The sequence below is a fragment of the Adiantum capillus-veneris genome, chromosome 23, assembly GCF_014529385.1.
Source record: "Adiantum capillus-veneris isolate H3 chromosome 23, ASM1452938v2, whole genome shotgun sequence".
Lineage (NCBI taxonomy): Eukaryota > Viridiplantae > Streptophyta > Polypodiopsida > Polypodiales > Pteridaceae > Adiantum > Adiantum capillus-veneris.
This window is the reverse complement of record NC_140953.1, coordinates 41,288,466-41,302,283: the sequence shown is the minus strand read 5'-3', so window position 1 is coordinate 41,302,283 and position 13,818 is coordinate 41,288,466. Positions and strand designations below refer to the sequence as shown.

Here is a 13,818-nt window from a genome sequence, read left to right as displayed (position 1 = left end):
ATGAAACTTCTTAAAAGCATAAACGTCTCACTCTTACTTTTCAACGAATGCACCCAGTACAGTCATCAATGAATGTAACAAAATACAATGCACCACCAAAAGACTTAACATGCATAGTATACATCGGAGTGAATAAGATCAAGAGGATTAGCTTTGCGAGAGACAACAGAGTAATAAGAAGATTTCTTTTGCTTTCCATAAAGACAATCGTTACAAAAATCCAAGTTTTTGTCTTTTACATTAACCCTCTTCAGAGAGGAAAGCACATCAATACCCTTTTGGCTCATATGGCCAAGTCTCTTATGCAACAATTCCGTGTGTGAAACAACTTTAACAACAACAAGAAACTTGCCAGGCAAAGTTTTCCATCGAAGATAGTACAAAGTATCTCTTTTAGACCCTTTTGCAACAAGCATAGAGCCCTTAAGCAACTTCCATGAATCCCTAGCAAAGATGGTAGTATAACCATGTGCATCTAACTGGCCAACAGATAGCAAACTTTTCTTAATGCTTGGTACAAACCTGACATCATTCAACACAAGCTCTTGACCATTGTTAAGAGCCAAACGCATAGTATCCATTCCCTCAATATTGCAAGCAAAATTATCACCAAGGTATACCTTGCCATAATTGCCTGCAGCATATGTAGCAAAACACTCCAAAGATGGAGTCACATGGAATGAAGCACCATAATCGACTATCCATGACTGGGATAGGCCATCATTAGCACTGAGCAATGCATCGATGACATCTTTCTTCGAGATAAGCATGTCTTCTGCATTAGCTATCACCAAATCTGAGGGGCATGAAGCCGCAATCAAGATTTCCTCAACGTCTGACAACTCCTCAATGACCACACTAGAGGATACATTTGTATTCTCAACATCCCTGGAGGAATCACCTGTTGATTTTTTTCCTTTTTTCTCATCTTTCTTCTTCTTATCTTGCGTTTCTTTCTTTCTTTCCTGCTCTTTCTTGAAATACCTGCAATCGGGTTTCTTGTGACCCTTTCTGCCACATTGATAACAAATGACATCCTTATCCTTTGTCTTGCTCTTACTTCTATTTTGAGTCCTGTTGCCCGCATCACGCTTTTGATTTCTACCTCTTGCATTGTAGGCAGAACTGCCACCTTCCCCACTAGACTTGCGTCTAATCTCTTCACTGAGAATAGACCCTCTCACACCGTCATACGTGAGGGTGGGACTGTTGCTCAAAGAGACAACCAAGGTTTCCCAAGTATCTAGCAATGCCGTAAGCAAGAAAATAGCTTTCAGCTTATCATCGAATTGTTGAAGCCCACTGTCTTGCAACTGACTCAACACACCTGTAAAAGCACTCAAATGCTCAGAAGCTGACTTCGAGTCATCAAGCTGCATATTCATCAACTTTCGCATCAAATGCACCTGGTTCACAGGCGTGGTGTTTTCATAATTGGACTTCAACTTTTGCCATATTGCATAGGCAGAGTCCAAACGCTTGATGTCCGTCAAAATGTCATCATTGATAGCCATTTTGATGTAGGCCATAGCCTTCTTATTTAACCTGGCCCACTCTTCGTCAGACAAACCTGGCTGCTTATTCTCTTCCAATGCATCTTTACAATCCTTTAAGAAAAGGATACCTTGCATGCGTTCTTGCCAGAGGTCAAAGCCTTGACCATCGAACCGTTTGATTTTTATCAAACTTTTAGTGTTTGATGCGGAAGAGGAAGAAGCCATTTCAATTCAACCACAAGTGTGTATACAAGAGAGATGCAATAGGCTGAAAATTTCAGCAAATAGGAGCAACCACAAGACTTTGCATTCGATAGACCTCAATTTCTTTACATGAAACTGTCCAAATTTGAAATTTTAGCTGAAAAGTGCAATTTCAAGCACTTGTACTCAGCTTTTCACTCAATTTGCCGCGACAAACATCAATACATGTGATCCCACAACTTTGGTACACCTGTGTATTGCTGTTTTGACCTGTTATAACATGTAAATTACTTGTTTTGACCTAAAAACAGTCTGTTTTGGCTGTTTTGGTGACCTTTTCGACTCCGGAAAGCAAGGGGCTTCGCGATGGAAGTGAATTTGAACGCGGAAGAGCAATTTTAACTCGCTGTCCAGCAGACTGCGCAGGGCTGTTTTGAAACCCTAGGGCTCTGATACCAGTTGAAAGCATGAAACAGAAGGTACCGGTAGGTGCGCGTCACGATGTAGTGCAGGATTGGGGCAAGAAGCAGGAGGCGGAGTGCAGCAGAGAGGAAGTGCTAGGGATCGAAGCAGGGAGAGAGAGAGAGCTCGCGTGTTTGGGGAAAACTCAATAAGTGAGTTTTGGGTTTTCCCACTTTTATTATAAGTGACTTAAAAAAAACGTGTCCAGGTTCATATTGAACCTGGACAAAGTATAAAAATGTACAAAAAGGGATTATTTAGGCCTTTAACCCAACATGCTGTCCAGGATATGGAAGTTTTTCATCGCATATGACCATTTCCAGAACTAGGTGTGAACCACCTCTTACAGACATTTTATAAATAAAGTGACCTTTCAATTTCCAGAATGGTGGGCTGTTGGGAAGCCTGCTTGACCCAGGTTCGGGCCATGAGCTCAGAGGACTTACAACCAAACGCTCCCAGACTGCAGTCTGTGTCGCTTGGAGGTTCAAGCATACAACCAAACACTCCCCAGGCATCGTCCTACGTCGTTCGGAGGTTTTCTAGCATACAACAGAACGCTCCCCAGGCATCGGCCTGCGTCGTTCCGAGGTTCAAACAATACCAAAACAGTATTTCGCACTTCTCCACCCGGTAGTAAAATCACCAATCGTTGAAACTAGTATTAAACCAGAGTCAAACAATTCAAATCGGCACCAAGATAGGTTTAAAACAGATAGCATCCATTTCAAACAAATTTCAAACAATACTTTTTCAAACAATGTTCAAAAGTATCTAACTAGAAAACAACTAGAGAGGTCATTCAAGGTTTTGTTCGGACAACCGAACTTTGAGGACAACGGGCTTGCCCTTTTGCATCACGGTGATGGTTCGGTTCCGGACCTAGAGAGTTGCATCATTCTTGTCGTGCCAGGGCATGCCCAAGAGAACGTCGCAATTGCCCAACTTCATAATGTGGAAATCGGTTTTTCCATGATAATCTTGTATAGTCACTGGAAGTGCACCAATGAGCGGTACCACTTTCTGAGTTTGCCCCGTGGCTAGCTCAGCGTTAATTTCTCCACCCTCTGCATCATAATCAAAGTGCATCTGCTTCAAGAATTCTGGATGGATGAAGTTCTCCATAGCTCCGGGGTCAAAGAAAATAAGGGCTTTCAAGCCTTTGACTTTTCCATAAGCTCTGCATAATTCATTAAAACTCTCGAGGTGTATACCATAAATATCGGGTACTAGTCCAATAGCAAAGTTTAGCCTTCTTGCACGGAGGTGGCCCCGGGGATCTGTCTGACGAGGGAGCAGAATGTTGCATTGAGGACATCGAGGCTCGCTCAGGACATATATTGAACGTATGCCCTGTTTGGAAACATTCGAAGCATCGGCCTTCTTGTAACAAGGCGTCTCGTTGACGTTTTGTCAGACGAGGCTGTTGAGGTTGGTTTTCATGGGATTTTCTAGAATTTAATCGTTGTGCTGGGAGTTCTGGTTAGTGGCCGGAGGTTCTTTTGTGGTAAAGTCCAACTTTCCTTTCATGAGCTTGTAGCCGACCGCAGCATGGTCCATAAGCTCTTGCATGGTAGAGACTTGCTTGGAGAGACAATATTCTTGCAATGGTGATGGTAGTCCAATGGTGTAGCGCTCGCACTGGTCCTCTAAGGGAATGAACTTAAAGAAGGACACCGGAAGGTACACGTCGAGAAGCTTTTTGGTTATAGTCGTCCATGGTTTTGGTGACAAGCATTTTCAAGTTGCCCCACTTTGCCAAAATCCGGACTTCAAACATCGAAGTCATGTAACTACGTGCAAAAATTGTCTTGAAAGCTTGCCAGGTCCTTGGAGCATGCGGTTGTGTCGCGATTGAACTCCACCATTGCATAGCATTATCTTTAAGAAATCCTGCTGCTCGAGAAATCTTGGATTCTTCTGTATAGTTCCTCAAAGCATAGATGTTGTCGAATTGTTTGTAGGAGCTGCAATGCTTTCTCGCGACCTTTCACCCAGGAAAAAGTGAAAAATTTGACTCGTGCCATCATCTCTGAAATCTTTGGGTTGGTTAGGCGCATATCCTGGGTATGGATAATAAGGGTATCCATATGGGCTCCAACCATTGTAGCCTGGTGGGGGTGGTGGTGGAGGTGGGGCCAATGGCAGTGGCAAAGGCGGTTGCACTGGATCAGGGTCAGATGGCTGCATCATATTTCTGAAGACCCCCTCGATCGCAACAGACGGCTAAGAAGGTTTCCTGTTGGAAGCTCTCGTACTTTCTGGTGTCGGAGGAGGAGGTACCACCTGGGGCATGAGAGGGGTAACATGTAGCTCAAAAATTGTTGAAAACTTTGTAGCATCGAAAGATTCTGCTGACGATGCCGCAAAAGAATGTCGTGAAGCTTGTTGAGCAGAAACTGCAAATATTTTGATGAATCCATGAATTCCGAGTCTTGGGTTCTTTATGGCTTATGTCCTGTAAGACACAACGATGAAGATGGGAGCGCGTCCGATGCGCCATGAAGTAAGGGTGGAGTGACTAGTGAGTTCGGGGTCGGAGTGGCTAGTATATCTCAAATCAAATTCCAATAGCTCTGTCTGCTCTTTTGTAGGACCGGTATGCTTTCAGAAAAGCACACGTCTGATGCTCTGATACCACTGTCACAAGACGGGCACCACGGGCCAATAGAAAAGAACAGACTGAATAAACTTTTAGCGCTTCAATAAAAACAGAACTGAGAGAGAGAGACGACACGCGACACGGTATTGGCTCCAAATCTTGGCGCCCCTTTTGGTATTTCTTTATATTGCATCAACACAGTACAAGCCGGTACTCCAGACTCTGCACCTTCTCCAGGAAGCATGCCAGAGAATGAGCCCTAACCTCATATTTAAAGGCCCTAGGTACCAAAAGCAGTTTACTGTAAAAAGCCTTCAAACTCAAAAGCTTCTTGTCCCAAAAGCAATGCCAAAAGCTGTCAGCGTAATTTACGGAAATCCGTACAGCCTGCCACGTCATCAGCCAGCGTAATTTTCAGAAATCTGCCACGTCATCAACAGACTCAATTTCTTGTGTGTGTGTGTGGGGGGGTCCTACTTTATTTCCTTTATGTGACTTGGCTTAGGGTTTAGGCCCCTCGGCCGACATCTGCAGTTGACTCCCTTCTTCAGGGCTTTGACACGTCAGCTGTTTGTGACAACTGACTCAACACACCTGTAAAAGCACTCAAATGCTCAAAAAATGACTTCGAGTCATCAAGCTGCATATTCACCAACTTCCGCATCAAATGCACTTGGTTCATTGGTTTGGTGTTTTCATAATTGGACTTTAGCTTTTGCCATATTGCATAAGCAGAGTCCAAACGCTTGATGTCCGTCAAAATGTCATCATTGATAGCGATTTTGATGTAGGCCATAGCTTTCTTATTCAACCTAGCCCACTCTTCGTCAGACAAACCTTGCGGCTTATTCTCTTCCAATGCATCTTCACAATCCTTTAAGAAAAGGATACCTTGCATGCGTTCTTGCCAGAGGTTGAAGCCTTGACCATCGAATCGTTTGATTTTCATCAAACTGGAAGAGAGGATTTTCTTTGTAGAGATCTCTTTCGGAAAAATTTCTTTTCGAGAACCAAGTTGCGTTTCGAATGTTGAGACTTTGAAGGTAACGATTTTCATGTTATGAACTCTGAGTATTTGTTTGCAGGTGTACTTCCTCTTAGTGAGGGAGTAGGAGCAGAGGAAGGCATGAGCCTCTGCAGGAGAAAGCGCTCTGAGGAACTAGAGCCAGATCAGCCCAAGGGTTTCATACCCGAGTTTGGGAAGTAGATCCACGGATCTTAGAGAGGTAGACTCTCGAGATGTGATCCGGAAGTTGAGATTCCCAAGGAAAGGACTTCACGTCCAAGAAAGCAGAGTTGTTCTGCAAGAAGAGGACTCTGGAAACAGAGTCGGAAAAGAGTTGTAGGGATGCCATGCCCTGAGTCTGGAAGGTGAGATCTAGAGGCGAGAACCTTGAATCTCGAGGATTTGGAATAAGGAACGGAAGTCCCTTGGAATAGGGTTTTGCCCTAGGAATAGGAAGCTGAGGCTTCCAGGAAACATCAAGTTTTATTCTAGAACGAACGTGATGATACGTTCTGTTTCAAGTGCTTGTAAAGACTTCTCCTCAGTAATAAAGATACTATTACGGGGGGGGGGGGGGGACTAGCACATCTTCTAGTCCCCAATATCATGTCGATCTTCTCTCTCTCTCTCTCTCTCTCTCTCTCTCTCTCTCTCTCTCTCTCTCTCTATTCCTCTCTATATCCTCTAGCTTCAATATTAAGTGATAAATTCTATTTATCCGAGTCTATTTTATATTGCTATGCGCTCCCGTTTGTGACACCTAGCACCAGCATGAGCATTTTTCACCGCATATGACCATTTCCAGAACTACGTGTGAACCACCTCTTACAGACATTTTATTAATAAAATGACCTTTTAATTTTCAGAATGGTGGGTTGTTGGGAAGCCTGCTTGACCAAGCATAAAACACCTATATTGGCAGCCCCTTGGGCGTGGGAAGAAGGTAGAAGAAGCAGGAGAGCATCAATACCCTCAGCACCCGCAGTGCCAAGGAGCCCTCCTGACGTTTTCTTAGCAGTACCCCAATGTTTTCAGCAGCATCAACCTTTTTGCTTCTTCATCGGAGTTCCACAGCAGTACCTCAGCGAACAGCCATAGCCTTGTCATGGTCGCATTTCTCGTTTTCAGCCATCGTCGTCATCGATGATAGTAGATCAGCCCTCAGCCTCGCCGCATTTGCAGTATCCCATTAGCATCTCTAGCGATTTCAGTTTTCAGCCCATTAGCCTTGCAGTCTCAACCTCCATCGCAAGCATCATTGTCGTCGTCGTCGTCGTCAAGCATCTCAGTATTTAGAACCATCGTACCAGACTTCGTGTAATCTAAGGCAAATACCTCTCTAGCAATAGAGAGGGGGCCCCTTGGAGGGGGGTTTGGGACCCCATCTGGTGTTAATCTTCTCTCTCTCTCTCTCTCTCTCTCTCTCTCTCTCTCTCTCTCTCTCTCACCCACAACACTTTCTCTCATTGTTTTCCATTCTCTTTTGTTTTGGTCCATTGCACAATCTCTTATAAAGTAGAAAGGGGGGCTCTCTCGCCCCTACAGTAAAAGGAACCTTGAGCACCCATTGGTCACTCATCCTGAGCATACACCATCATTCACTTCCGTTGCACATTACATGCCAAGTAATGCACATGTCCTGTACATGTGTCAAACTCGATGCATGAGACTCGCTAGCTACAACTAGTATCTCATCCTTGTCAGCTCTTTGATCACCACACTTGATGCAACATGGGCCTTTTCAACTTCTTTGGAGAAGGAAGCATCTCCAATATCCTTTTCCTTTTGGCCATCACCTTTCTTTTTGCCTTGCATCCCCTTCTTCCTCCCTTCTTCTTTCTCGAAGAACCTACAATCATGCTTTTTGTGACCTTTCCTACCACATTGGTAGCATTCACTGTCACGTGTTTGGCCTTGCTTTTGCTACGACTTTTATCTCTATTGGTCGCATTATCCCTCTTTGCACTTCTACCATGTACATTGTATGCACCACCACTTGCCTTTCTCCTTCTCTCTTCATTTCTTCCCTTCACTTTTGTTGTCCTATTCAATCATGTCGCGTGCACATCTAACCCTATGTGCATGTGGGCAAGCTACTTTATGACAAGGGTTCAGTTAGCTTAGGAAGTGTTCTGGCACCTTTGTGAGTCTGTTCGCAGGCCGTGCATGTCCAAACACTTAGAGTAGTTGCATTTCCTCTGGTTGCACATAGCATGATCATCAGATTACAGTCAGTACCCATCAGGAGCATTTTGCAGTGCATAGAACCTATTTTTCCTATTTTAGCCATTTTTCACTTATTATTATTAACCGACTTTGTTGGGAAACTGGGTAGGGCAATTCTGGTAAGTTAATATATAAGAAAACTAGCGCTAGCACTTTCTGGCAGAAGAGGCAGTAGGGAACCCAGTTCTGGCAGTGCACCTTCTCAGCAAGACCGGCAGGAGGACTTAGCGTTTTTTCAGCCATCAAGACACAGATAGCGTTTTCTGCAGCAGATCAGCGTTTTGCAGTTTGCAGTTTGCAGCAGATCACCTAGCGTTTGCAGATTCCCAGGTCAGCCTGGCGTTTTTGCAGACAACAGATCAGCCTAGTGTTTGCATTTGCAGATTACCATCAGCATTTTGCAGATTTCCGGCGACACAACCCATTTTTGCATCAGCGTTTTCAGTTTTCAGCAGTTAGACTCCGCATTGCAGTTCCCAAACCTCGCAGATCTCACCTTCCCGCAGCAGATCCTCGCCGCACGGTCAGATCAATCTGCGTTTGCAGATTCAGCCCGCTATTCGCAGATTTCAGCATCTGCTTTTTCGGCGCATCGTCGTTGCATCCTCGTCATCACCGTCATCACCGTCATCACCGACAGAGTCGGAATTCAGCAGATAGAAGATTTGCAGATTTCAGCCCCTAGCGTTTTTAGTTTTCAGCCCGTCTCGTCGCCGTCCTCATCGTCGTCGACATCGTCGGCAAGACCATTGCATTTAGACCATTGTACGAGATTTGTGCAATCAATAGCATAGACCTCTCTCGTCATAGAGAGTGGGGCCCTTGGAGGAGGGTTTGACAACATTCTGGTGTCGTATTCTTCTCTCTCTATCTCTCAATCTCAACACCTTCATTCACAGTGTCTTTTCACTTTGTTTGTGATGATTTGCACTTAAAGGAATGGAAGGCTCTCCCTTCCATAAGTAAAAGAAACCCTTGAGCACAGTTTGGAGCACTCATCTTGAGCAAAGTTCAACATTCACTTCTGCTGCACCTTACGAATCAATAGTTTTGGTTGAAAGTTTGCAATTTTAATGAAGGGTTGAGTTCCAAATTTTGTGATGCACGGTCTTTACCACCCTTTGAGTGGCAGAGGCTGATCACAGCCACTTATGTTAAGGCTTTTTTGAGTTGCATGTATTGAGATCATATTTCAATTGTGTTGAAATATGTACTCTCCAGGGTTTGGCTGACTGTAGATCTTGAAATTGGCATATCAAACCCACCTTTACGTGGGTTCAAATTGTGGACAAGGTTTTATCGAAGTTTGCGAAGATGGATGCTAACAATAGCATATGGAAGGCCAAGATTAAAGCCTTGTGCATTGGTGATTGATCTAATATCTTGTGTCATACGGACTTATTTGACAGGTGGCTGAACAATCATGAAGGATTTCACATTCCTGCTCTTACCCCTCAATAATGTCTCGAAGGTTTGGAGGAGCGTGTTCATGGTTTTAAAAGAGGATCATCAATCTCTTTGGCATTGCCCGCTTTTGAGCTTGGCTGTGAACTATCTTGATAAAATTGACTCTGAAAATGCAGGACATGTGAGATGATGATTAAAGGCAGAGGCAACGTGTTCGCATGAACTTCATACATATTATTTAGGAATTCCTTGGGACCTGCTGAAGAAGTCCTGTTTGTCACACTTATCTGTTCCTTGAAGGTGAACGAGTTTAAACTACGAGCATTGTTTGACTTTGGGATTTTTTTTGGTTAAAAGCGACAATGATTTTGAGTCCTTGACGGCAAAGGAGGTCAATTCATATGGAGACTGATGTAATGGATTGTGATATTGGCTGACGTCTCTTTCAGGCATTGTTTGAGAAAACAGTTGATGGGTTGTCTGCATCATAGTTTTGATTGTGGTTTTGTACCTTTCTCAACGGGCACTCTTCCTTTGAGACAACAGTGGGTGAAGCAGCTGCGCAATGCACTTTGGGAAATAGAAACTAAGCATCAAGAAGCATCACTGCCAGACTGTGAGATAAATTATTTCTTGAATGAGTGTGAAAAGAACAAAGACCTATTTCTTAGCTGCATATTTCATTCTCTTCTGGTAAGCCTTGGCCTTGACTCGTCTGGGTTCTTTGGAGATCACCTAATCCAACTATATTCCAAGTGTGGAGATTTGACCAAAGGCTATGGAATTTTCTGTAAAAACACTTGTCCAACGTTGTACTCATGGAATTCAATTTTGAATGCCCATGTGCAGCTAGAAGTGTTCGACAAGGCACTCGACTTGTTTCACAGAATGAACTGGCTAGATGTAGAGCCAGATAAGTTCACCTTCTTGGCCGTATTGAAAGCCTCGAGGAGCTTGGGGCAGGTTAGACTGCTGCATGGCTATGTCATTGAGAAAGGACTACATGCGGATGTTGTCATTGGAAGCGCTGTTGTTGACAGGTATGCAAAGTTCCATGACATGGATGATGCTTATCAGGTGTTCAATAGCCTCAAAGAGAGAGATGTTGTACTGTGGAATACAGTGATTGGTGGGTTTGTACAATCTGGCAATCATATTTCTGCTTCTAAGGTTAGTGAAGTGATGATGCAGTCAGGTTTTGTACCTAATGATATAACTTGCTTGTGCTTGTTGAAGGCTTGTGTCAGCCTAGAATCTCCCACAATATTCAAGTTTTTAACACATGACATGATTATCAGAAGAGGACTAGAGTCAATTACATCGGTTGCAAATAGCATTATTGACATGTATGCAAAGTGTGGCAGTCTAGATATAGCCCGCAAATTGTTCGACTCACTAGTATGCAAAGATTCGGTGACATGGAATGCTATGATTGCAGGCTATATGCAAAATGGGAACGGATGGCTGGCCCTTCAGCTTTTTGTAGAAATGCAGGGGTCGACAGCAAAGCCTGACAAGTACACATATGCATCAAGTTTGCAGGCATGCGGTAATTTAGGCGCCCTTGATATAGGCAAGCTGTTACATGTTCTAATTTTAGAGAATGAAATTGAGCATAATTTGGTTGTTAAACGAATGCTGATTGATATGTATGCTAAATGTGAACGTATGTCAGACGCATGCAAGATCTTTGGTGACCTGCAAAAAAACGGTGACGTGGTGTCTTGGAATTCTATAATTGCGGGATACACGGCACGAGGGGATAGTACGGCTGCAGTTATCCTCTTTGAGAAAATGCAACGTCATGCAGTACATGCAGACGATGTAACATATTCATGGGTTTTGAAAGCATACACAAGTGAAGAAGATTTTGAAGAAGGTATGGTTCTACATGATGAGATAATAAGGAGAGGGTTTGAATCAAACAAAAGTATTGGTAGCTCTCTGGTTGAATTATATGCTATTTGTGGAGCCCCAGATGATGGGAGACAAGTCTTTGATAATTTTCCTGACAAGGACTTGGTATTATGGAATGCTTTGATCGCAGCATATGCCCAGACTCGACGGGCTGTCCCTGGACTTCATTTGTTTGAGAGAATGCAGGTTGAGGAGATAACACCTGACAATTTCACATTCTCTTGCGTGATAAAAATTTGTGGTGACATCAAGGACACGGGGAGTGGACGACTCATACATCATCAAATTCTGAGTGATTGTGAATGTGATCTTGGAACTGGAAATTCACTTGTCGACATGTACAACAAATTTGGGAATATGGAAGAGTCATACTCAGTATTCGAATCGCTGATGAGCACGGATATCATTACATGGAACACGATCATCAGTGGATTTACCGAGCAAGACGAGTCCTTTTTGGTTCTGAAGCTCTTTGGAAGAATGCAAGAGGAGAGTGTACAACCAGACGAGGTCACCTATTCACATGCCTTGAAAGCGTGCAGCAGCATTGAAGCGGGCATGGAAGAAAGGTGGGTACATGATCAGATCTTGAGGCATGGGCTTGAGCAGTGTGTTAATATCAAGGATCATATTGTTGACTTGCAGTTAGGCGCCAACACCTTTGGTGATGTACAAAACAACTTGTGCATTCTTGGGAATGGGAAGATTGTTGAGCATACGCCACAAGAGCCCATTTCACATGAGAATGGGCTCTTGGCCTTTGATTGGTTCTCAAATATGCATGCAGAGAAGGGTGAAAAAAACTCCTATTTGGATGTGCTAAAAACTTGCTCCAACTGTGGTGCACCAGCACAGGGGATGTTTGTGCACGATCAGATAATCAGAAGTGGCTGTGATATTGATATGGTTGTTGGAAGTACCCTCATCAACTTGTATGCAAATTGTGGGAATATACGAGAAGCAAGGGCACTATTTGATAGGCTGCCCAACCGTGATGTGGTGGCATGGAATGCAATGATTGCTGGCTATACGCTGCATGGAGACTATCTTGCAGCAAAGTACTGCCTGGAAGCCATGAGAAATCATGGCTTGATGCCAGATGTCAGGACGTATTGTAGCGTGTTGGCCGTGTGTAGTCGCTCGGGCAAATCAGAGGAAGGGAACGCGTATTTGCAGTCAATGGAAGAGAGCTTTGGTGTTTCTCCTGGTTGTAGGCACTTCACTTGTATGATCGATCTTCTGAGTAGGGAAGGAAAGTTAGATGAGGCGGAGACGTTACTAAAGAGCTCCCCTTTCTCACCTGATGCTCCAGAATGGCGAGCTTTACTTTCTGCATGCAGAGCGCATGGTGACAGGGGCCTCGGGAGAGAGTGCTATTCTGGAATTGTTCTTTCAAAGCCAGAAAGCTCTAGTGGGTATGTGTACACAGATGAAGCAAAGATAGCCAACATTTGATGAAGCAAATGTGAACAACAACTGGTTGTCAACCGTGCTGTTGGAGAGAGGCATTGCTGTCGCTTCGTCAATTGCTTTTGAAAATCATGGGTTTTAGAGTTTCTCCCACAAGCATTTGGCTAAGTGTAGAGAGTATGCTAGAATGGTGACACAAATTTTTGCAAGAAGCCAAGGAAAGAGATGAAAGTAGGAGCCTCTAGAATGCCGATTGCAGGGACACTCATAAGTGTTGATAATGAGTTGCCCAAAGGTCACAATCACTTGAGAAGAATTGTATGAAAGAGATGGGTTATGTTTCCATTGCTATCTCAGGGGGATGATTGAGTGCTCAATAGAGGTGTACAAGCTTGAGGTATCCTGTTGGCAACTTTTACTTTTTTACTTTTTCAGGTTAGGGCTGGCAAGCTGACAAGTTGACAATGGGAAAAGAGCCTCCAACTGCCAAAAAACCGGTGGGGGCAGGAGGCAAGTTTTCCCCTCGGGGGAGTAAAAAGTTTTTTCATACCATGTCATTTACTCCATGTCCCCCTGCTAGTTGCGCCACCCGGTGGTGTTGTTGGGGAATCCTTGGAGAGTTGCCCCACATAGTGATGCACTTAAGGATCATGTTGGGGACTAAGAGGGTATAGGCTAACCTATGAAGCGAGTTTTCGTTGAAAACTACGGCTTGCAGCCAGTTTTTACTGAATTTGAGATGGGCAAGCATGGGTTGGCACCAATGGGGCTTCCACAGGTAGAGACATTGAGGATGAAAGATTGGATGAAAAGCTATAGGGATAGAAAATTCTTAGAAAGCACTCATCCTTCTTTTACACATAAAAGAAGGATGAATAAATAAAATAAAATAAATATACACAAATAAATTAAATGTAGCCAAAAGTTTTGCTCACCCATATGCATGGTACCATCAATCCAATGGTAGAATGCTAACATCCCCCAGAACTGAAGGAAGATTAGATTTATGTTATACATGCAGTTACACAATCAAAATTGCATTCAGATATCAAGAAAGCCACCAAAAAAATCATAAAAGTGTTAATTTT

The 13,818-nt window shown here is 43.7% G+C and overlaps 1 protein-coding gene across 20 annotated transcripts in view; it reads left to right on the top strand.

Annotated features, from left to right (window-relative positions):
• LOC147427693 (pentatricopeptide repeat-containing protein At3g09040, mitochondrial-like) overlaps nucleotides 1-13,542 on the top strand; it is a 36,515-nt gene extending 22,973 nt beyond the window's left edge. For 2 of the 20 annotated variants that reach the window (XM_086497137.1, XM_086497134.1), the window contains exons 2-3: nucleotides 9,406-9,467; nucleotides 9,580-13,542. In XM_086497137.1, coding sequence (XP_086353263.1) covers nucleotides 9,875-12,775 — 2,901 coding nt within the window. In that variant the 5' untranslated portion in view covers nucleotides 9,406-9,467; nucleotides 9,580-9,874 and the 3' untranslated portion in view covers nucleotides 12,776-13,542. Of the gene's footprint in view, nucleotides 1-9,217 lie in introns of those variants that run through there. The other 18 variants (XM_086497139.1, XM_086497140.1, XM_086497148.1 and 15 more) reach the window with 15 other exon arrangements.
• Nucleotides 13,543-13,818: the final 276 nt, after the last annotated feature.